At 30.9% G+C, this 23032-nt stretch overlaps 8 protein-coding genes across 8 annotated transcripts; 6 read left to right on the top strand and 2 right to left on the bottom strand.

The window, feature by feature from the left end:
* On the top strand, positions 1–1186 carry LOC108912204. Its single transcript, XM_018717384.1, has 3 exons — positions 1–158; positions 378–495; positions 961–1186. Exons 1-3 carry the CDS (start codon positions 31–33, stop codon positions 1102–1104), a joined length of 390 nt encoding a protein of 129 aa, XP_018572900.1. The 5' UTR covers positions 1–30; the 3' UTR covers positions 1105–1186.
* Positions 1187–3457: 2271 nt separating this feature from the next.
* Positions 3458–5313, top strand: LOC108912198. The gene is made up of 3 exons (XM_018717378.1): positions 3458–3617; positions 4378–4495; positions 5073–5313. Exons 1-3 carry the CDS (start codon positions 3490–3492, stop codon positions 5235–5237), a joined length of 411 nt encoding a protein of 136 aa, XP_018572894.1. The 5' UTR covers positions 3458–3489; the 3' UTR covers positions 5238–5313.
* A 1033-nt stretch (positions 5314–6346) lies between these two features.
* Positions 6347–6796, top strand: LOC108912220 (neuropeptide-like 3). The gene is made up of 2 exons (XM_018717399.1): positions 6347–6377; positions 6521–6796. Exons 1-2 carry the CDS (start codon positions 6366–6368, stop codon positions 6758–6760), a joined length of 252 nt encoding a protein of 83 aa, XP_018572915.1. The 5' UTR covers positions 6347–6365; the 3' UTR covers positions 6761–6796.
* Positions 6797–7961: 1165 nt separating this feature from the next.
* LOC108912227 (probable salivary secreted peptide) lies at positions 7962–8890 on the top strand. The gene is made up of 3 exons (XM_018717405.1): positions 7962–8106; positions 8293–8407; positions 8673–8890. The coding sequence occupies exons 1-3, from the start codon at positions 7985–7987 to the stop codon at positions 8814–8816; spliced, it is 381 nt and encodes a 126-aa protein (XP_018572921.1). The 5' UTR covers positions 7962–7984; the 3' UTR covers positions 8817–8890.
* Positions 8891–10208: 1318 nt separating this feature from the next.
* LOC108912222 (neuropeptide-like 4) lies at positions 10209–10756 on the top strand. The gene is made up of 2 exons (XM_018717401.2): positions 10209–10252; positions 10481–10756. The coding sequence occupies exons 1-2, from the start codon at positions 10241–10243 to the stop codon at positions 10718–10720; spliced, it is 252 nt and encodes an 83-aa protein (XP_018572917.1). The 5' UTR covers positions 10209–10240; the 3' UTR covers positions 10721–10756.
* Positions 10757–13317: 2561 nt separating this feature from the next.
* Positions 13318–13810, top strand: LOC108912221 (neuropeptide-like 3). The gene is made up of 2 exons (XM_018717400.1): positions 13318–13382; positions 13559–13810. Exons 1-2 carry the CDS (start codon positions 13371–13373, stop codon positions 13802–13804), a joined length of 258 nt encoding a protein of 85 aa, XP_018572916.1. The 5' UTR covers positions 13318–13370; the 3' UTR covers positions 13805–13810.
* Positions 13811–20329: 6519 nt separating this feature from the next.
* On the bottom strand, positions 20330–21061 carry LOC108912226 (cuticle protein 12.5-like). Its single transcript, XM_018717404.1, has 2 exons — positions 21002–21061; positions 20330–20636 (listed from the first exon to the last, which is right to left on the bottom strand). The coding sequence occupies exons 1-2, from the start codon at positions 21011–21013 to the stop codon at positions 20421–20423; spliced, it is 228 nt and encodes a 75-aa protein (XP_018572920.1). The 5' UTR covers positions 21014–21061; the 3' UTR covers positions 20330–20420.
* Positions 21062–22029: 968 nt separating this feature from the next.
* LOC108912229 lies at positions 22030–22919 on the bottom strand. The gene is made up of 2 exons (XM_018717406.1): positions 22882–22919; positions 22030–22324 (listed from the first exon to the last, which is right to left on the bottom strand). Exons 1-2 carry the CDS (start codon positions 22891–22893, stop codon positions 22112–22114), a joined length of 225 nt encoding a protein of 74 aa, XP_018572922.1. The 5' UTR covers positions 22894–22919; the 3' UTR covers positions 22030–22111.
* Positions 22920–23032: the final 113 nt, after the last annotated feature.

Genomic DNA, 23032 nt, shown 5'->3' on the forward strand with positions numbered 1-23032 from the left:
TGGTGCATTGTTTCTGTATAGTTTGCAGACATGGCTAATTTCAAGTTATTTTCAGCAGTTGCTGCTATCCTGATTGCCTCTTGTGTAGGTGCATCTGTCGACATCGGCGCAAGAATTTCTGATGACCGCAATATAGACCAGTGCAACGCTGCTGCGGCGTAAGTTTATTTTTTTACTTTAAGTTTGCTTCCTCCTTGATTACTTCATCATTATTATTATGTTTCAATAATTTCATTTTTATTTACATAGATTTTCTCAAAAATGACTCCAAAGTTTTTTTTCACGCATCAAACTAAATGGAATACTAATATAAAATGTGACTTTATCCAAAGCGTCTTGGCGACAATTTAATTTTAAAACATTTTATCTGTTTTTAGGAAAGTGAAACTTCTTCAAACAAACATTTACGAACCAGCTAAGTTTTTGTTACCTGTTACCAGGACCCTGAACTATCCCGAAAGTGGTTTAAATACCCATAGAATATCCTGCCTCAAGGTAACAAACTTTGATACAGTATGTACTGAAATAGGTTTTCAACAGAAACAAATTTAACTTAAAAGCATGCAAAACTGGAGGAAACCTAAATAATCTATTCAAAATTCTCTATTGTTGAAATTCTAGTGGAATATAATAAGTTCATTATAGTGGTCATAAAGAAAGGGAATATCCTGCATATTCCGAGGTACCCCATGGGTCAATTTTGGGCCCACTATTTATTTAGCATAGTATAAATGATCTCTCTGACACTCTTACTAATAGTTTTACACAGATAATCTTAAATTATTTACTGAAACAACTTGTTTAAATGCCTGTCAGTTATTACAAACTTATGAAACCTTTTCTAATCACTCGTGTACAGTTTTCATTTTCACTTCACAAAATACGCGCCAACATTTTAGAGATATTAATCAAACTCATTTACACTTTTTTACTTTTCTTACGCATACCTTCTTGATTTAGGTCATGAATATGGATACCGGCGATCATGGTGGACACCCTGAGGTCATCTCCGGTGGGGTTGGGTCCTATGACGTCCAGATTCGTCTAACTTCACAGTGGGGTCAACCACTGAATTTCAGAGTTGAAATTTGGGCCGAAGCATAAGATAGTTATAAACTGTCATCGTTTAACAAGAGCTTGTATTTTGACTTTAAGTAATAAAATACATTTAAATGGGCCCATACAATTAATGAGTTTTTTTTCTTATAAACGTACGTACTACATTTATAAATATTATAACAAGGTGCATAAACATACCTATTTTTAGTACCAAGTTTAATGGTGATTGTGAGGCATGCGTCAGTTTGTCGTTATTTTATTTTTTATAAATCGATTTTTTATATAATTCTTTCTAACTGGTATTCGAAGACAAATTCAGTTTCGGTTATATTTAAGCGCACAAATATTTCTTAAATAATATAATTAATGTTGGGAAGATGCTAAATTTATCATTTTTGTCATACCTCAGATTATACTGACCTTGGCTTAATGATCATTGCATTTTTTATATAGATCATTTTGTAAGATTTTCTCCTAATGGTCAGTGGTGGGTAGTAGTTCCGAATAACAAAACCTGATTTTGAATAATTACGTCTTTATACAACACACGAAAATTGTGACAGCTATATTTCTCACAGCTTATTCTGGGAATAATTTACAATTTGAGGAATTAAATTGTCAGTGTTCCTTAGTTGTAATTTAAATGAATACACCGATGGCCTTGAGCTATTCTTGATGATACAGTAATCTATTTTTAAGATGTTTCAAAATATGTGACAAGACAAGCTCTTGTACCAGGATATAGCAACTTGCAATTAACATGTGAAGCCCACGTATAGGTCTTCAGTTTAAGGAAATAGAAGTTGAAGCTTGATTCAGTGCAGTTCATCACTTCAATTTCATTAAACACGTTGGTCTATCAGGTGGTTATTAGATAGGGTCATTTATTTAAATTTTGTAACACTGTAACAATTAACCACATTTGAAATGTTATTTTGTCTTCAAAACTCTTGTCAACTTCTTTACTCCGGTTTAGTGAAAATATATCTTATTTATTTGAAACAAATTTCTTATTAAACGTCATAATCAAACAATTCTAGACTTCAGTAATGACTAATTATATCAGTAATGATGATCTCAATGTTTTGCTGCAGTAAATTGATAAATATTTACTTTAGAACTGGAGTATTTTATCTGGAAAATAATTGTTTTAATTCAGAAATGAATTCGAAGAACATGGTTTCTATTTTTCTGATTCTAAACTAAAGATAAGTTATTCATATTTAGTTTAAAAGCGAAAACAAAGAATGAAAGAAATAAATCACAAAAGTTGGCTTCGAGTTATATACCTTGTTGCTAAGAATGTAACCAACCCTGACGGGATTCAAGTGATCACAAAATATCCCCTATAGAAACATATACTTATCTACAATACTCCCTATGTCAAAGAATGTAGTGAAAACATAATAGATTTGTATTAAAAATAACTCAACGATGGTTTTGAAAGACAAAATGTTGCAGCAAAAATCTCTGTTTTAAAGAAAAGGAACAAAAATAGTTTTTTTATTTGTATTTTCCTATAGTTTTGCAAATAGCTACGCAGTTTTAATTTTTTTTATCAACCAACAAAGATATTTGTATTTTTATACAAAATGATCAACATTGTATAGTTTTGTTACTACAAAAGTTATCGATATATATTAAAACTCTTTTCCTGGTCTATCAGATGGCATTAAAAATGTTTATACTTAAAGAAAAAGAAAATTTCAACATTCGCTGTTACAATCACTTTGTTTATAAATTTTAACGATCCTTAATACGAAATTTCCTTGAAACATGTTTTTACAAATTAAACGGTTGTTTCACGAGGTCTTGAAAAGACCTTCGAACTGATACCTCGACTGTTATATCTTAAAAATTATAGAAGATACAGGTTTGGGAACGTTTAAGTGGCGGACCCTGTATGCGTGCGAGTTTTATAGATTTGAATTGTAAATGCAAACGAAATGTAACACACTTCTGTCACTTATTTTTGGTAGATTATATTTTTTTAACGCAAGGTTGTAGGTGTGTTTTATAGGCTCTCATAACTTTTTAATTAATGTCAATATTCTGTTAAACATTAAAATAACGTGAAGGTAAAATTGTTCATTACTTCCCTTTTAACCTTACTTTAAAGGTATTAAAATATTATATTGTCTAAAAAATGATAGTGGCACTAGTTTTAGACCAAACAGCCAGCCTTTGTCTTTCACTGGTAATATGATTCTTCTTGAATTATGCTGATTCTTGAAACACGATAATTCCATTATTAAAGATCTTCTTCCTTTTATGCTTACATCCTTGATAAGTTTGTTTTTTTGCCGATAGAATTATCGATCAGATCGCTCTGCGATTAGAGGGCCACCTTATGATAAAAAAATCACGATTTGTTATAAAAAAAAATAGGTCTAACTCTTGAAGTTCAGTGTTCCTGTATCGTTTGCAGACATGTCCAACTTTAAGTTCGTAGTAGTGTGTATTGCTGTCCTAGTGGCATCTTGTGTAGGATCGCCTGTCGACGTCGACACAAGACTTGGCGATAGCCACGATATTAATCAGTGTGACCCTACCACAGCGTAAGTCTCTTGCCACTGAAACTGTATAACCATCATACAAAAATTAAACATTTGTTTTTAAATCATAACTTTTTAAAGAAACAAAATTATTAGGTAAATTGATTAATTTTTCTATCCGGTCAATTAGGCATTTTGAAAAAATATTAAAATTAAAAATTGCCCCCAAATTCCCAGTTATTTTATGATGCTAAGTTTGTCTGACCAAAAAATAGACAAATAAAAATAAATTATTAAACCACACAATTCAGTTAACTGGCAGTTATAAAAAGTATGCTTTGATTCCCAAAATTAGGAACGATGTTTTTTTAAATATGTTTTATTTTATTTATAATTTTTTTTCGAATTGTTCTTATTCTTATACATCATAATATTTTTCTTTATGATTACTGATATTTGGTAATTAATTTGATTTTTTTTTGTTGCCTTACAATAATGAACATATTTTATAGTTTTGTGACAACATCTAGTTCAAAATTATCAGATATCAGATATTTATATGTTTAAATAAACAGATTAAATTTTTATAACAATTTAAAACAGATTGTTTCGAAGCGATAAATTGCACACTCAAGTTGTGTTGGAAAAACAATTTTAAGCAAAGCACGTGCACTAAAAAATGTTCATAGATAAAAAAATTTGTTGGGGTTATAATATTATGACATACAGGGTCGTCATAAATTAACAGAAATTAAACGGATTTGTAATATATTATAAAAGAAACATTTTAACGTTTTAATAACTTTTTTCTAATTGTTTTCAGGAAGCTGAATCTTTTGCAGACAAACATTTACGAAGAAGCAAAATTATTGCAAACAGTGACTAGGATTGTGACTTACCCAGAAAGTGGACTAAACACTCATCCAATAACTTGTCTTAAGGTAATTAACATTTTCTTGTCAGCAAAACTGAAATATATAAATATTTTATTCCTTTTGTCAAAAATATTGTAGTAGGTATCTACTAGAAATTCGAGAGTAAGAAAGTTTTTTAAAATTAAGTATTTGTACAGCAAACCATTATTAAACTGATAAAAATAGCGAGAGATAAAAGTTCAGAACGCTCATTTCTATGCTTGAATGAAATACACATTCAACAAGAAGAAAACAAAATCACGCCTAAAGAATGGTGACGTTATTCATCTTTAGAGGAATATGTTGAATTTCATAAGAATATGATTTAAATAGTAATTTTTTATCAAAATTAAGTGTGTTTTGTGTTGAAATTTGCAGGTGTCGTATATATAGAATAGAAGAATTTTCTGTTTTTTTATCTGGGTTAAAAGTGAGACAATTTAATTTGGTTAGCCTTTTAATCATTTTCTTACTCTTAAAACCTATTGCAAAGGGCCAGTAAGGGTATTATTCTTTAAAAACGTTTATAGAATTTTAGAAGTGAAGTACATAACGGTGAATTTTTTAATTTTTTATAAATGCATGACCATCTCTTTTACTTTAGGTCACCAATACAGACACAAGTGATCACGGTGGATACGCAGAAATTGTTTCCGGTGGCATTGGTGCTTATGATGTCCAGATTCGTCTGACTTCACAGTGGAATCAACCCTTGAAATTCAGAATTGAAATTTGGGCCAACGAAGATGAAGATCCCGTCACAGAATAATAAATATTTTACTTGTACAATTTCTAATGAAATAATATTATAATTATTTAGAAAAATATAATTTAAGCCAAATAAACACTTTTCTTTGTTTTATTTTGATAACGCACACCATCCATTGATGGAACAGTATTCATTATTATTTTTTGCAGACCTAGATTTCTGATATCGAAGAACATTACTGATTTTATTTCATAACAGTTTTTAGAAAAAAAAAATGAATTTTATTGAACTAGGTTAATATTTTAAATAAAATTTCTAATACACAGTAGGCAATTTTTCGAAAAATACAATCATGTTTCATACTAGAACACAGACCAGGAAATATGCATGCATAATTCTTCGGTCAGGCTGATTTTTTGTGAGCAGATAGTAAAAATAGTGTAGAATAATAAGTACCGTATCCGCACGCTGAAAAATCAGGCGACATTGTTTAAAAGTTGATCAAACATGCCGTCTTAGTAGAAATTCGCGTTTTTTTCGAGTGTAACCTTGTTTCTGACGGTTCTACAGAGAAACATACATATTATTCTGTACTATTTTTATTATCTGCTCACAAAAAATCAGACTGACCGAAGAATTCTGCATGAAATGGTCATTTTTGGGCTAGATTTCCTGGTCACACTTTCTTTCCAAGATCATTAGCTAAATTTCTGATGTGCCTATATGAAATAATGTATTTCCAATATTAAAAACATGACATAAGAGGATAAGCTACATTTCTAAAAAAAAGTAGAATAATGAATTTTTCCACGACCATGGATCAATGTAGGAGTATGGAGCAATTAGACTGTAAACTTACATTATATAACTATTTTTCACCAGAATCAAGTGTAACACGTGCAGAAGATGAATTCCCCATATCTCTGCAAACCATTTTAAATTTCTTTCCATATAAAGAGTTGCCTGTGATAATATTATGCAGAACACGCGTGCTGTCTATCAATGTCTGTTTCACAACGTACGTATGTTATATGTAGGTACTATTACAAATGAATATTAATTAATGCTTGTAATGAATATTCCAATTTTACACCCCCTCTAAAAATAGATTTGTAGGAATCTTGTATAAATGCGGAAGAACAGATGTTTAAATCATACTGTCTTGCTGTGTCGACCACCAACAACAAAATGTTTAAAATTGTAAGTTCTTTAGTGTACAGTTTAGTGAACTTATATCAATTCACTTCAACTGAATATTTCGCTTTAATGACCATAACGAATGCTGTACAAGGAAAAATTTTGTTAACATCTACAAAAAAATTAGTAACTATTTTTTTTTTCAGTTTGTTCTTGCTGCTATCCTAGCTGTGACTTTTGTCAGCGCCGAACCTGGACCTGTTCCAAAACCAGCTGCCAAACCTGGACTGGTTGCAGCTGCTTACACAGCTCCCGTAGTCGCTGCTCCAGCTGTCTCTTATACAGCAGCTTATGGTGCTCCTTATGCGAGCTATGTAGCTCCATCCGTTTATAGCGCGGCTTATACAGCCTACTCGCCGTATCTATCGTCTTATGTCGTGGTATAGTGCAATGTAAATTTGTTATTAAGTGAATAAAAATGTCCTGTATTGTAAAAATTGTCTGTTTACTTGAAAATGACTAAAAATCTAAGTCTTAAAAGCTGGAAAAGCTTTAATACTGTCAACTGCATGAAGGTATAAGTTGTGAAATTCAAGAAGGAAGTCATGTTATTGACTTTTCACTTAATTTCTGACCTTACGATTATAGCTCCGTTAACGGGAGAATTTTATCTTTTGGAAATTTAGATACATAAAAATATGTTTTCATCTAATTTGTCATTAATGAGATTTTAATAATAATTACCCATGACATGTACGTAACCTTTTTACAAATTTTAATCTTTCAACACAATTCAAAATAAAACACTGAAAACTTAAAATAAATTTAACACAAAAAATACAAAATGAAAAATTAATTTAAAACAAAAAATACAAAATGAATTGAAAGTAACATAACACAGCCATAAACAGAGTACACTTCCAAATGCCCTAAGTCTCTTGGCTTCTTACTCTCTCTTTCTATATTCCATTCTTAGTATACGACAAACTTATGGTATTGTGAGCTGTGAGGTGGCAGAGTCGTAAATGTCATGACAGTTGACATGCTTCCCAAAGCCTAATTTATGCTTCCTGCTATAAAAAAAGTTGCAAATATTATTTGAGTCTAACAAAATAGTGCATTTAACTTACACTCGATTTTTTTAGTTTAAAAAACAACTACATTTCTAGTACAATGTCTTTTTAAGCAAAAATATTTCCATAAAAGTTCTTTAGTGCCCTTTTATATAGAAGTAAGAGAGAGGAGAGTAAAGTAGCTCAGAAGAATTTATTTAATTTATTTTAAGTAGGTACCCAGTTAAACAGAAAAAAAAGTACAAGCTGCTTCTGATGGAAATTATAGAGTAAAACTTTGGACAGGAGTTATTAGTTTAGAAACAAATCAGTACGAATTTCATGTTCAAATACTCGTGATATTAATGAGCACTTATAAGATTTTTAGTTTCTATATCAAATTAGAACATCTAGGTGTCACATTTGTAGATTTGCGATAACCATCAATCTATTAGGGATTTTCCAATTGTAATAACTATTAACTACGTATCAAGGTTTTAAAGAAAAAATTCATAAAGATAAACATTTTTTCTGATTCTTCTGTTATATATACTCGAGCTGCTTCATGATAGTTTAGGTAGTCTTGTACTATTACTCTAGATACCCATCTTGATTAACATGGCGTATAAAATTGCAATTGTTTTGCTCTCCCTTCTTGTAGGTTCCTGGTCAGCAAACGTAGGACCGAGAATAAGTGACACTCATAACATAGATCAGTGTGATAACTTCGATAATAAAAAGTAAGTACGTTTTTCTTATTACTTCAACCTCTTTGCATTTTCTTTGTATCTTTATACGACAATCTGTTCGTACCAAATCACAATTCTTTTTTTGGCATTTGGTTCTTTCATGTGATTCACATGAACTTACGACAACCTGTAATTATAGGTACTAATTTCATTTTTTGGTATTATTTATTATTACAGAAGCGAATCCGTATTGTTGTCAAATGTATACGAAGATGCGGCGATTTTACCTATAGAAAAGACAATAAATGTGCCAGAAACTGGAGAACTATCGACAGCTATCAATTGTATTAAGGTATTTTGACATATTTCTTTCATCTTTTTTTTATATTCTATTAATTCTTATAAGGAATAATTTATTTATTACTAGCTATTTATTATATATTATTGGTGCCTGATGGTGTATATAATAGTTGATAAAGTAGTTGTTTCCCGCAAATCAACAGATAGGAATCTTTGTGTCTCGATTTCATTTGTCGCAACTTTTTAGAAAAAAAAAATTGAATTTGTTGTAAAGTTTGATTTTGTATATCTGATGATGAGGGAAATATTTTTTTTAGGTACTAAACCAAGATTCAAGTAGTCATGGTGGCTATCCCAGGATTTTGAACGGTGGCATTGGTTCCAAAAACGTCCAGATTGAGTTGAAATCGCAATTGCTTCAACCGCTAAATTTCAGAATAGAAGTTTATAGGGAAAAATAATAACTGATTATTCATGAAATAATGCCAAGAGTTATATAAATTAAATTAATATTAAATTAAAAACATAATATCTGTTAACCACATAAAATATCATATATTAAATAAATATCATTAGTTCAATACGAATTGTGTTTTTATTTTTGTGTTTTGCTTATTATTTTTGTTAATAAAGTCTCAACACTATAATAATACCTAAAACATTAAACAGTTTTAATTAATCCGCATATAAATAATTGTACTTTTTATATAAAGTTTTTTTTCCTGACCATATAATTTCTTGAATAATTATTAAATTATTGGGAGAAGAGGTCACAATTAAATAATTTGTTGTAAAACTATTTTTTTTATAAAAAATTTTTATTACGATCGTTTCGGGATTTTTCCTCGTCTTCAGATAAAAATAATAATAACCATGGACTATAATATTTTTCCTTATGTAAAAATTAAAATAACTGGTCATCAAGTGTTGTTTAACATCTTTTCCTATTTACTATATTATGTAAAACGATAAAATAACTACATTTTCTTATTTTCTATTATATTGTTAATACAATATACTGAAATTAATAGCGTCAGAATTCAATTCACATTTCAATTCATTTTCTGACGCTATTAATTTTTATATATTGTCTTAACAATATAAAAGAAAATAAGAAAATTTAGTTATTTTATTGTTTTACATAATATGGTTAATAGGAAAATACGTTAATCAATACTTGATGACAATTATTTTAATTTTTACGTAAGGAAAAATATTATAATCCATGGTTATTATTGTTTTTTTTCTGACGGGAAAAATGCCGAAACGATCATAATAAAAAAAATTTATAAACAAATTTGTTTTACAACAAATTATTTAATTGTGACCAGTTCTCCCAGTAAATTAATAATTATCCTACTTTTTAATAACCTTCCTTTTTAAGGAAGAGAGAAACAAAACTAATATCCGATTTCCCTTTTATTATTATTTGTTCTGTAATTAACAGTTGAACATTAAAAAAATATTGTGGGGAGTCTCACATTTTACACTGGACAAAAAATCAAATAATTATTCAATCAAATCAATTTTTTTTAATTAAAATCTTCATGAGCGATTCCAATCATTTTAGGTAGCTATATTTTTCATGATTTAGTGTTTCAGTAATAATCGTTACCAAAATTTAATTATGACATTGCATTTTACCAACCTCATCCACACGTAAATATTATTTCACAACGAACCTCCAGGTCATTGTAATAGGCGTGATAAGTACTGCTACGTCTTGCATTTTAAAATTTCCACCGTCTTTACGTGTCTTCATCTTAACCCCACTAGAAGTCTACGCCACTATTGGTATTGGAAATATATTTGTGTATAAAAAGAGGTGAATTGCAACTCAACTTATCAAACAACATCCCTGTACCAGACACAAAGTTACTTCAAAATGTTCAAGCTTGTAAGTGAATTTGAAGCAATTTCTAACGTATATTGAGTTAGCTGAAATACAGAATCGACTTAGGAAAAGTGGTGTAGTTGAATTTCTTAACTTTGTTGTTGAGTATCACGTGAAAGTTATTCGTGGAATAATTTCTTTATTGTGTGTTAACTTATCTACGGATTTTAGTAACAAAAACATGGAGACTGTATTTTTTGTCAAACTTATAACTGTTGTTTTTGTTTTCAGTTCATTTTCGCTGCTATCTTGGCTGTCGCCTTAGCTTCTCCTGAGCCAAAACCTGAAGCGAAGCCTGAACCCAAACCAAGTGTGATAGCCGCTGCATATACAGCACCTGTCGTAGCTGCAGCTCCTGTAGCCTATACTTCTGCCTACTCACTCCCATATGCCGGCTACTACGCACCTTCAGTTTACGCAGCAGGATACACCGCATATTCTCCGTACGCTGCACCTTATGTGGTTGTGTAATTAATGGACCCTGCTTAATTTATGACAATAAATGGTTTTGATGAATTTTGTGTTTAAAGTCTTAATATTTACCCTTCCCAGTGATCCAAATTGTCTACAAATACAAAAAAACTGTAATAAATGACACAAATTTACCTTTTTTAAGAAAATTTGAAGAAAAATCTTTTGAAGTATATTTAAATGTGTAGAAATATTTCAAGAGGTAATTCTTTATGTCGCTTTTAAGAAAAAATGTTCATATTAATTTATATTCTGCAATGCATAATTTTACAGATATAGTGACCAAGTTCTCTGCCTCAAACATCTTCAAAGATTTTTAACTAATGTTGTAGAAAACAACTACTCTGTTGACTAACATCCCAATCATAATGGATTATACCTACCGAACACACTGTATATGGAAAACTAAGTCTTCAGGTGGTTGGAGCTTACTTAAGAAATGCAAAAAAGCCAGTAACTATTATAAAGATCAGAAATAGGCAATAAAGAACTTCTTTTCTGTGGATATGGTTACTAAAAATATGGTTCTCACTTATGTTCCCTTCAACAATCGGTTTTAATGTTTCAACAACACTGAAGGTGAAGAACGGCGAAACGTTTGGATGCTTGACATGAACATCAGGGCGCACCTAGAGATTCTCATAGCGGGCTCTCCCCTATAGTACCTAGCCCGAGAACAACAAGGGCAGGTCAAAGATTCCTGATAAAGGCTAAGGAAGTGAAAAATAATTTTGTGACTGGTACAAAGACCATGGCATAATAACCGAAAAAAACATCGTTCTTTAATATTAGCACAGGTCGTGGAAGCAATCATTTTTGAATAAATGAAAAAAGAGCAACATGATGACATAACAGTAGTCAGCTAGATATTTCTGAAACATCAACTTTTTATGTTTCCTCATACTTTAAGAATTATTATGTATAACAAATAAATATTAATATGGACAAATAACTCCGTCTTAATACCAAAATATTTTGAACATTAACTGGTGATTATTAAATTAATCCAGCAATAATTTTTGCCTTTAAGTATCCTGTTACAGTTTTATATTAAATGGTAAATAATATTTATAGGTTATAAACATGTGTATTTAGAAATACCTACATAGCTAATTTTAGTAATTTGCGACAAAACGACAACATGTTTTAATGTTGATAGGAAATGTGTGAAGATCTAGACTAGATATTTTGGAAATCGTATCATCATTGAAAATAGATCAAGATCGAGTTTTTTATGGATGCAAATGATTTAATGTTCTTAGCCAGAAATGAATTAATTTATTTAAATTATGTAAAAAAATGACGTTCTAATAAATAAAATTTTGGTAATGTTTATTTATTTATTTTTTCAAGTTGTAGTGGTACATAGATCAAATTAAGTATAACTAGTTTCAAAACATTCAAGGTGTCCTCTTGAGGAAATGTAAATACTTTAAAGAAACTTGCTTAGACAAAAATAAGCAAAAAATATAAACCTTGATCTAGAAATGCACTGTTGCAGATACTTTAATTTTTTTCAATAAGAAAAGTTCCACAAAATTTTGGAAACAGTTTATTAATGAAGTATGGTTTATCTAAAATGGTTTGCTTATTTTTATACTCTGTATATCAAAATTAAACTTACTGTACAGTTTCAGTTAGGTACTTATAATATAATGCTTTTTGATACTCTATTTACATACATATTTTCATTAAATAAGGGCCCCATATTCTTTAAATAGTGTTTTCCGCAAAGACAAATAATTTCAAACATTTAATAAATGAATAATCTAAAGCTTATCAAAGTATTTTTAAAGACGAATAAACAGGTGCAAAAAACGATCAAACCATCAAGGTTTTAGGTACTGAAATCTACGAAAATACTTTTTTATATATAATTCCACATATAAATATTCTTATAACATTTACTTGCTTAGTCCTACATATAAAATTGTTTACTTTTATTTATAAGTACGTGAAAATAAAATGTGGGGTTAGAATAACAGCAAACGCATGTTTTACAAACGCTTTTTTTAGTTATTATTTTATTTGAGAAAATTTAAATGGTAACAATGAATAAACAAAAAATCAAGGATTTTATTTTTGCGCTTACTTTTGTTCTACACGTTTTATTTTTAAAGATTTCAGTACCTAAAAACGACAGAAATTTCACTATTTCTCGGCCAGGAATATGGCCACCTTTCGCTTATCACAATGGCTTCATACTATTGCTCTTATAAGGAATGTTAGCTACTATTACAAATTTTTCATTCAGGTTACGTGTGCCCAAAGAAAAGAAATTTTCTTGCACAAATAACGGTTGCAGTTAAAATATTCCTCAGGTGTACCAACCCATTTCCAGCGTGTATCTCCTTGTCTTCCACACCAACGTGTCTCATGGTGCTTTCGTATGCTCCTCGAAAATGGGACCAAGTACTTTTTGTGAAATTACGCTCGTAATACTGTCAATGTTAGGTACTATTTCAAAACATTGTGTATCCCATAACAAACAATATACGTCTTGCATTTTAATTGTCGCCGAATATACTTAGGTGACCCCTAAATCTTTTCACCCCACTAAATATATCGTATATAAAAGTCAGAGGGTACCAGTTTGGTTTATCGAAGTGTCAGTACTTGCTACAGCAACTTTACCAACAAAACTACCAAAATGTTCAAGCTTGTAAGTGAAATAAAGTGATAATGGTATAATTTTGTGAAATTCGTGTGTGTTTTGTCAAGACGAAAGTGAATCTTATTTGTTCTAAAGTTTATGACTTGAAGTTAGTCTAGAAATGTTTTTCATAATTTGTTTACAACGTACGTTGCTTAATTATTATAATTTTTTCTCGTTTTCAGTTCGTTTTCGCTGTCGTCTTAGCTGTTGCTTTGGCCGCTCCAGCTCCTGAGCCAAAGCCTGAGGCAAAACCTGAACCCAAGCCAAGTGTGATAGCCGCTGCATATACAGCACCTGTCGTAGCTGCAGCTCCTGTAGCCTATACTTCTGCCTACTCGCTTCCATATGCCAGCTACTACGCTCCTTCAGTTTATGCTGCAGGATACTCTGCTTACTCTCCTTACTCGGCGTCTTATGTAGTCGTTTAAGAAAGGTCTTGGAAATTGTTGTACTTATTTATTTGTAAATAAATATTGTTCTCTGTGAAAGTGTATTTACTTATGTTACGTCAGGAACTTTCAGTGTTTTCAAAAATGATTTAAAAGGGACCTTCAGACTATTTTCACTAGTTCTGAAACGTTTCAAAATTTCAGGAAGAATAAGCCCTTTTGGAAACTGTGACTGCTTTAACCCAATCAGTAGAACTATTGATCTTTCATTCAAATAATGACATATATCGTTAAAAATGTTTTTGAAAAAGGTAAAATAAATAAAAAACTTAATAGGAGTTGCATATGCAATACATTCAGAAATAGTTACAGATATGACACAGAATCACAATTTATGGTAAAAAAATTAAACAATATCCAAAAAGCGTCGACTTCAATCTTAATCCGTTAGTCCGGAAAATATTTTTCTTTTATATTTGACTTTAGATTAAATCAAAAGTGACACAATGTTAACATGAACTAAGAAACTGTTACAACTAACTGAACTGATCAATAACGCTAGATCGTTAACATAAAGACACCAAGGCCGTCCAAAGACTTTGACCGTGACCCTGCCGCCTTTCTTAACAGCATATCAAGTAGTCTCCGGTAAATTGAAACAGTGGGGTAACGGTGAGCTAATCGGTTATATAATTGGATCATATCGAAAGTGAATTTTGGGAAAGCTTTGACACAGAACACGGGCGCTAGTAATTTATATTCTGGTAGAAAGTGACACGCAGTTGGTACGGAAGCTTAATGAATTCTGGGTGCTGCAGATGACATAACAAGTCAGTTTTAAAATTTAGTAATTTTCTTCCAGACATCACCGATTTGGGTATTTTAATCGAAATGTTTTATGGTATTTTTTCTTTATCTTAATAGACTTGTTCAAACTTCTATAAATTTGCTGGATATACAGGGTGTCCCAATATTTCGTGTACAATAGATATTTTGTTTAAATTATTTTTGAAATAACGTCATTAATTGTTGATCTGACAAAAAAGATTAATTAACCCAAAACTATTACAAATACAAAAACTTTACAAGAGCAAAACATTTTAAACAAACCCTTCATCTATGAAACAAAAAAATAGAAAATATAGCAAATCCCGGCAAAAATTATTAGCCGATTATTTCAAGGGAGTGCGATATTTAAAAAAAGTCAACTTTGAAATCCTCTAATGGCTGAATGAAGCGACTTGTGATAAAAGTAAGTTTAGTTAAATTTGCTTATTTCGATGTTTCATGTACAAGGATATACGCTGTATATAACACAGCTAATTTTTAGAAATCTTCTAATTTTTCATATACTGGGCCTGCCATGAGGACGTTTATATAAACTTTGGTCCGGAAATGCGCCTTTTCTGGGGTTTGAGCCTTCATAAAAAAAATCAATTTTGCAACGGAAATACAATTTTACAAAATAATTTTAATTAATAGGGCAACGCATATAAAATTTAAATCTAAACTAGGTTAATATGCGAAAATGATAGCAAATAAAAATAAATTACAAATAATAACATAAAAAGCATGTAAACATTTTTTTGAATTAAAAAAAATATGGAATAAAGCTAAAGGTTGCATATGTATGCATCGATCGTTTTATGTGAGGCATAATATTCAACACTGCAACGCAAATCATGCTCACCTTCATTGATTTGGAATATTTTTAACGCAGGATCCGTTCAATTCGTGCTTCTGATTTTATTCTAACAAATAAAGACACATCTAGGTGGCACCACAAGCCTCACTATGGAATAAAGTAGCACCATAGGATATCTTCTCAAGAGGTACTTTTTTTATTGTGCAGATCTATATGCAAGATATTTCAGAGACATCCAAATATCGAAAAGAGTAATTGTTTTCGGGAAGAGCCGAAATTAAAAAAGATGTGTCTGCACAGGGTTATTCTACCCCTCTTTTACTTTCGTAGTTGGTATGGGCCAGGAAATTTTCTTGTGATTAAAAAATTGTAGTTACAAAAACAAAATAATATTGCATTTTGGAGATACAAGTCAAACTGACATATTTTTTAACACAACCCTGTATATTTTTACAAATTTCAAAGAGCACTACTATCGAAATAAATGAAATAGACTTCTGAGTTTGGAAACCGATATTAAGAAAACGTATTGGCAAAAAAAATACTTAAATATATAAAAAAAAAGAAGAACTTTTGAGACAAATCACCTTCAGAGTACTAAAGACAATATTTCGACTTATCGTCAGTAAAAATTTGGATTTTTTTTTCTCAATTAACAAAAAAATTACGACGAGTGAGAGGTATCAATTTTGTAGGCAGAAAACCGTGATTTTTTCAACATTTTCATTAATAACTAAAAAATGGGAAAACGAAACTAACTGAAATTTTAGCATATAATAGAGTAATAGTGAGGCTATATATGGTCCAAATTTTAAATTTTTTCGCCATTACGTTTTCTTAATATCGGTTTCCAATCTCAGAGGTCTATTTCATTTATTTCGATAGTAGTATAATAAGGTTTGATATTCAAATAATGAGAAGGATATGGCCAAAAGTGTTTAAAGTTTATTGTTGTCATACTCTTTCAGCAATCTCTTCCTCATTATAAGAGATATCTATGAAAAGTTGAAAATAACAATATTACTCTTGTATTATTGTACTTATTAAATTTATTAGAAAGAATCCAGTTTTTCAAAAATATATTTTCTTAACGGCTTTCCTGAAGAAAAATTAATTTTCTCTTGTCAAAACCACTGTAGCTTCCTTATAAAATCTGTTAATAAAATATATTTTTATTTTTAGGAACATTATCGACTCTGAAAGTTCATTTTAGAAATATATGTATTGTGTTTAAGCAACCTTAGGTATGAAAGTCACTGTATAAATAGTGCCCATCGTAGATTTCCAATATATTAAATTCAGTTCATTTTTTGTATCGTATTTATGACAATCTCATAAAAGTTATACGACTTACGACGAATTAAATTTTTTTCTTTGACGAAAAAACGTATTTTCTCTTAATGTTAGTACGTAAATATAGAAAAAACTGTGTCATGAGAGTAAGTATGTCAAATATTTTCCAGTTATATTTTATTTGCCCTAATCAGCTGTGTACCCAGAACGTAGTAAATGTATGTCTGATACTCTACAACCTCCGCAAATCAGTTAGGTCGAGGCGAAACCCATATTTATCAACCCCTTTCCCACATCCGCATCCTCATTTAAGCTCGTAATTAAAACAGACATGGTTTAGTAATGAAAATAATTTAATTGGTGTTTTTCTGTCGCTTCCGAAACAAATTTGGTACGAACTTTCCACTGTATCAACAGGATTTAAGCTATTTTTAGCTTACCAAAAAATTTTGTTGCTGGAAATCTGCTCTCGAAGAAGTAGTCACAATTTACAATTATCTACATAAACTATATAAATGTAATAAAAGTGTTTTGCTTATTTAGCTTTACAGTGTTGTTTGATTTTATATTTATTCGTCTCTATGAATGATATATAGGAAAAAACTTGTTTCAGCTTCTCACATGTCACTATTTGCAATGCCTATTTGTCGAAAATTTCCATGAAATGGAACTGAATTTAATACTCAAATTTGCTACCCACGCTGATTTAATTATGCCACTGATTGAAGGCTAAAAGTGTATATAACTGGAATATTTCCCCATATCCTTTCAGCTAGCGATTTTATACAACCATGCGATACCTCAAAGAGACAGTGAGTCTTTTGTTTATGATTAATTTTGTTGTGGGTGTACATTGTGTTTTTTTTTAACTACAAACAATACAGTTTACATGACAAGCACATGCATCGTTGTATATAAAGCCAGATCATGAACTTAATTGTATCACAACACTAGTTACCGACATGAAAAAATTGGTAAGTAATTGGTATTTATTTCTAAGATAATATTTAACATTTTGAAAGAAACTACATTTACTAATAAATCAGGAACTAGCTATAAAAAATATGTATATGTAGCAATTTTTGTCCTTATTGGATATATTTAATATACATTGAAAAGGATTTAGTCTTTATTGCAAAGGTTGTGATTCTTTTAACGAAAACTTTCTTGTATTTTACTCTCAACTAATATTTACGATGTAGTTTCGGAGTCTTTGTTATAAGTATGTACGTAATTCAGGATCTTTTAGGTAGCGATTGTGTCTTTGGTTTTCTTGGCAGTAGCATCAGACTGTAATGTGACCAAGTCTTACCTACCGGCAGGAGAACCACTTTCTACAGTAGTAGATTCTACACGTATAAGTGGGCCCATACCATATGGTGCCCCTACTATATACGGCACCAGGCCAACATCGAGCTTTCCTATGCTTCCACTTAACTGAAATTAAATAATAAATAATAAGAACAGTGATAGTATAGTTTTTCGTCCTTCCTTTCCTAACGATTAATCAAGCAAGTGTTTCAAAGGTCAAAGATTCATTAATTTGGAAGATTACTTATTCAGCATTGGGGTTTTGGCCACCCTAGAGCTAATAATATTATATATATATATTTTAACAAGTACATATTAAAAATACATTTATGGAAGGAAAACAACCGATGATTTTTAATTGCTAAAATGAATTAAAACTGCTAAAGCTTATGAAACACTGCATCACCTAATTATAAAATCTAATGCACATATATGCATTATAATCGATAGCTATGAATTAATCAAATCTGTTACACGTGGTTTCATTATGCAACAAAGTGCAGATAGATTGAATTACCCTGGCATATTTTATTAGGGGTTTAGGATTCGACTATAATCCTCATCAATGATATGGAGCAGCTTTAGCACGTATGCAGAATTGATCAAAGTTCATTATATAGTTAACCCTTTTACATTTTTATTTAAGTCTACATATCTGACTCTGCTAGAAAATATGTATAAAACAAATAGCAACTGCATATATCTTACTTTCTTTGATTGAATCATTAATAACTGACTAATATGATCCACAATCACCTTATAATCGGACCACACATATGAACTGTCTAAAGTGATACTTTATCCACTAGGGGAATCAAGCAACTTTATTTCACTAGTATAATAAAGAAAAAATAATAAACCTATAATAAATTTAATTTATTTATTTTTTGTTTTATCACAGTTAACTTCCTTTCCGTATGTATGTTGTAGCATTGTTGCCATCATTTTCGGAACTCATTACATTTGCCGAAGGTTGTGAAGAATTTGCACCAGTTACGGATGTATCTTCTTCTAAGGAACAGCTATATTTTCCTTGGATTTTCCTTGCAATATCAAATTTGTTAGATAAAGACTCATCAAAATACCTTTCTGCTACAGAGGAGCTTTTTCATCCACCATGCCGTTTGATGGTTGTAAGATCAGCACTTTTATTGGCCAATAAAGTTGTTAAAGTGCGCCTGATACAATGATATATATGCTTTTGGATTTGCGATATTCTGGAATGAAGTAACTCTTGAGGGTACCTTCTTCAAAAGCCACAGGAACACAATTACTTTCTTGCATTTTTACCAAATTCAGATAGAACTGATTATTAAATAATTGATAATACACGTACCATAGCAACCAGTAGGTATAACAAAACCTACCACGTTTTATTGAGTACTAGTAAGAAATATCAAGTCGTACGAACACTTTTTTATTAAATTCCAATAATTCTGACTCCACAAGTATGATTGTGATGAGATTATGGATAAAACGTTGTATTGCAGCTACGTTCCCGCGTTTAAACATTCTTGCGGGGATAAAATGCTACTTAAAACACTTATACAATAAATTATATAATATAATCCACCTACCATCTGTCAACACGAGATATATTCAAACTTCCACACATAAAATTATATCTCTGAAAAAATTAAGTGTGTCAGTGATTTAAATTAACTATACAGTCAAATTAACATTTAATCTAAGAATAATACCAAACTGAAGTGATGCTGATTACAATACACTCCTAATTTGGGCAAGGTCATTGAGAAGTTTTTTTTATAAGCGATTATTAATCTGATTCCTTGTTACATATAAGTTGTGTCAACGTCCTACTGAATGTATTGTTCTTCGCACAAGGATCTTGGTTTCAGGCAAGGTCAATGCGTGAGTTTTGCTTGACAAAAAAAGCTGTTTTTTGTTTTGCGAAAATACTAATATACTACATGGTGTGCGTGTGTGTATTTGACTTTGATATTTGCTCAGTCTTCTTTGCTTTGTTATTGGTGTGTTATATCTGACCCACCACAAAGCTTCTGGGTTTTCTCTTGAGAATAGCCTCGTATTCGTGTAAAATAAAAATTCAGATGGATTTCCAGTATTTAGTAATAAAACAGACTTTTAAGTACAATTATTTCTTTGACCATGACAAATCACTATACCACTCGATGTCACTTAAATATAGTTTTTGCTTTAGATTGTACCAAATCCAAATAGTAATGAAATATAGAATATACATCATAAAAATTCATCCCATGGGGCTCAAATGAAATTGGTACCCTTATAATACTCACTTCAAAAATTGCACTAGGTGAATAAAAAGAAAGAAATAAATCATACAATTTATTTAACCTAAATCAAATTTCAATTTCAAAATAAATATCCAAAAATTCATCAATCTAATCCGGCTACGGAGTCAGCTTAGTAGATATGCACACCTAGGGGGTTGATATGACCAGAGTAGGCCAAAGGAGCGGCGGCAACTACTGGGGCGGAGTAAGCTAGGGGAGCAGAGTAAGCTACGGGGGCGACAGCTGGGGCTACAAGGGGGGCGCTGTAGGCAGCGGCTACGAAGCCTGGTTTAGCTTTTGGTGAGGCGGCGGCCAGAGCCAAGACGGCGGCGAAGACGATGGCGAACTGAAAGAAGATTTAAAATAAGTTTCTTGTGTACCGTTGTGGACAATAAAATGTTCCCCCCTAACCAGGGTTTTTAACAAGTTAACATTTTTTTGTCTACCGCTGTACAGTGAAAATATTAACACAGAGATAGAAAACAACTTAAAAATACAGCAAAAATATTGAAATAATGAAAATGGTTTGTGAAATTAGAGAAAATTATTGTTTGTAAATGTTTTTTTTTCAACTACAGTTCAAAAATCAATTTTTCTGTAATAGGAATATAGTAAACAATTTATTTATGTTTTCGATCTTGTTAGGAGAAAGTAAATAGGCCAAATTGATTATCCAAATTGCCTTACATAAAAAAATCTGTCTGTACTTACGAATTTGAACATTTTGTTAGTTGATATTTCAGTTGGCTGGGATAAACTGATACATATCGCCAAAAGCTCCTGCCTTATATACACCTTATAGTTCCTGTACCCTTACATTAAAATAATGGGTGGAGTATAATAACTAAACTAATTATAATATTGGACCAGTACTGACAATACATATATTTCAAATTTGCATGATTTGATTATGTTCTTTGACCATGAATAGCTCTTAACTATGTGCGGTAATGCCTGTTTGAAATCATTTATTTTATTTCACTGATAACATTTTAGTTACCTACTATTAGTTATGCGACAATTATGTCATGAACTACTTGATTCAATCTTGCTATAACACCGAATAAAATCGAAGACTCCTCTTTTCCTTAGAAATTACATTAGCAGATAAAATTTAATTGCCCTTATCCAATTTTCAGATTTCTCAATAACGTGAAATTCTGGGGATCTTACAGTGACTGTGTCCCCAACATCTCCGTCAATGGTTGACAGATTAATATACTAATTAGGCTAATTTTTACCTTTTAATTTTAATTTGAAAACAATGTCCAGAAAACCACTATGAAAACTGAATCAATTTGGCAAATGTCGTATTGCTATGCAGTATTACTGTGGTTTTCCTGGGGCTCTTATTACTGTGGTTTATTGTTTAAATCAAAAATGTCTATGACAATGCAAAATTAATGGATATTGTTTTAATTTATGAAGAAGCAAGGCAAAATGGCCCTCAATAAAATGTTAGTTGTTTATTAGTTCGTCATTTTTTTGTGTGTAAAATAGACTGTATCCGGGTATTACAGCTGAACAAATTCCAGTAGCGTATAGACAAATATTTTGTGTCTTGTCTTGTATGTCTGTTTTATTTATTTTTTACATTATGGTCTCGTATGGATCCTTTCTGCATCTCATATTTTTTTGGGGTATACTTTTTGGGGTTTACACATACCACCATAGGTATATGCACATACAGTATAATTAATAACAAACATAAAATAAATTCTTTAACTTTTATTCAGACACGAATTTTGACATTTCCTAGACACACAATTTGCTTAAGGCTATCAGTCGTAGTCCGTCTTCTATTCATCACCCGTCGAAGCTTCACAAGTAGAGTCCTCTGTAAGCGTAAGGCGACGCTCCGTAATAGTAGCCAGAAGCGTATGGTGCGTAGTTGTTGTAGCCGATGGAGGAGTAACTGATAGGTGCCGCGTAACCGCTACTGTAGCCTAGAGGTAGTCCAACGGTATAAGTCAATGTCACTGGGTCTGGCTTGGGGGCGGCGAAAGCGGCAGCCAAGATGGCGAAGAAAGCGATCTGAAAAAAAAAATTGTTTTAAAGTTGAGATTTTTGGTTAGGCAAAACTGTTACACAGTTATATATTTACGATATTTAATTCTAGACAGAAAAAAATTGGAACAAAGTTGGATTATTGAGGAATTGACACATTTTCATATTTACTAATATGACTATATTATGATTTATAGTGGAAAACTAGATTTATTTGTCTAATTTAAAACAAAATTTCAATTTACTACATTATGACGATGTAGGTAGAAATATAGCTACTGAAAGAATACAAATGTATCAATATCTCCTAGTTTACCATATAAAAGGTGTAGTTTTTCAGGTAGCTATATTATTTTTCCTGAAAATATTGTGCTGTGATCTAAATGATAGTAATAATAATAGCAATAGAAATAGTTAAAAGGTATAGCAAAATTTTTATAAATGATCCATCAAACTCAAGATCAAACTTTATACCATTGTAATTCTCAGATACTGTTCTTTTCAAATAGTAAAATGTACAGGGTGTTCTATTTAAGGTTATCTAGGAAAATTATATAATGCAGTATTAAGACAATAATTCTTACCAGCTTGAACATGTTGAAGTGGAGGAGGTGATGCTGCTTGTCTGAGACAGATTCTGCCGTTTGTGTCAAGAAATTCAGCTTATATACGATAAAACCCTTTGTTCATGCAGTTGGTCACCTTCTGACGAGTTCGATTAAAATAAGAGCAAAT

This window comes from Anoplophora glabripennis, unplaced genomic scaffold (assembly GCF_000390285.2).
Source record: "Anoplophora glabripennis isolate ALB-LARVAE unplaced genomic scaffold, Agla_2.0 scaffold215, whole genome shotgun sequence".
Classification (NCBI taxonomy): domain Eukaryota; kingdom Metazoa; phylum Arthropoda; class Insecta; order Coleoptera; family Cerambycidae; genus Anoplophora; species Anoplophora glabripennis.

Bases quoted from the DNA above. Each gene is read 5' to 3' on its own strand.
- LOC108912198 (XM_018717378.1), top strand. From the start codon at position 3,490: ATGTCCAACTTTAAGTTCGTAGTAGTGTGTATTGCTGTCCTAGTGGCA. The intron at 3,618-4,377 runs GTAAGTCTCTTG...AATTGTTTTCAG, and splicing joins CAGTGTGACCCTACCACAGC to GAAGCTGAATCTTTTGCAGA. The intron at 4,496-5,072 runs GTAATTAACATT...CTTTTACTTTAG, and splicing joins ATCCAATAACTTGTCTTAAG to GTCACCAATACAGACACAAG.
- LOC108912204 (XM_018717384.1), top strand. From the start codon at position 31: ATGGCTAATTTCAAGTTATTTTCAGCAGTTGCTGCTATCCTGATTGCC. The intron at 159-377 runs GTAAGTTTATTT...ATCTGTTTTTAG, and splicing joins CAGTGCAACGCTGCTGCGGC to GAAAGTGAAACTTCTTCAAA. The intron at 496-960 runs GTAACAAACTTT...TTCTTGATTTAG, and splicing joins ATAGAATATCCTGCCTCAAG to GTCATGAATATGGATACCGG.
- LOC108912227 (XM_018717405.1), top strand. From the start codon at position 7,985: ATGGCGTATAAAATTGCAATTGTTTTGCTCTCCCTTCTTGTAGGTTCC. The intron at 8,107-8,292 runs GTAAGTACGTTT...TTATTATTACAG, and splicing joins GATAACTTCGATAATAAAAA to AAGCGAATCCGTATTGTTGT. The intron at 8,408-8,672 runs GTATTTTGACAT...TATTTTTTTTAG, and splicing joins CAGCTATCAATTGTATTAAG to GTACTAAACCAAGATTCAAG.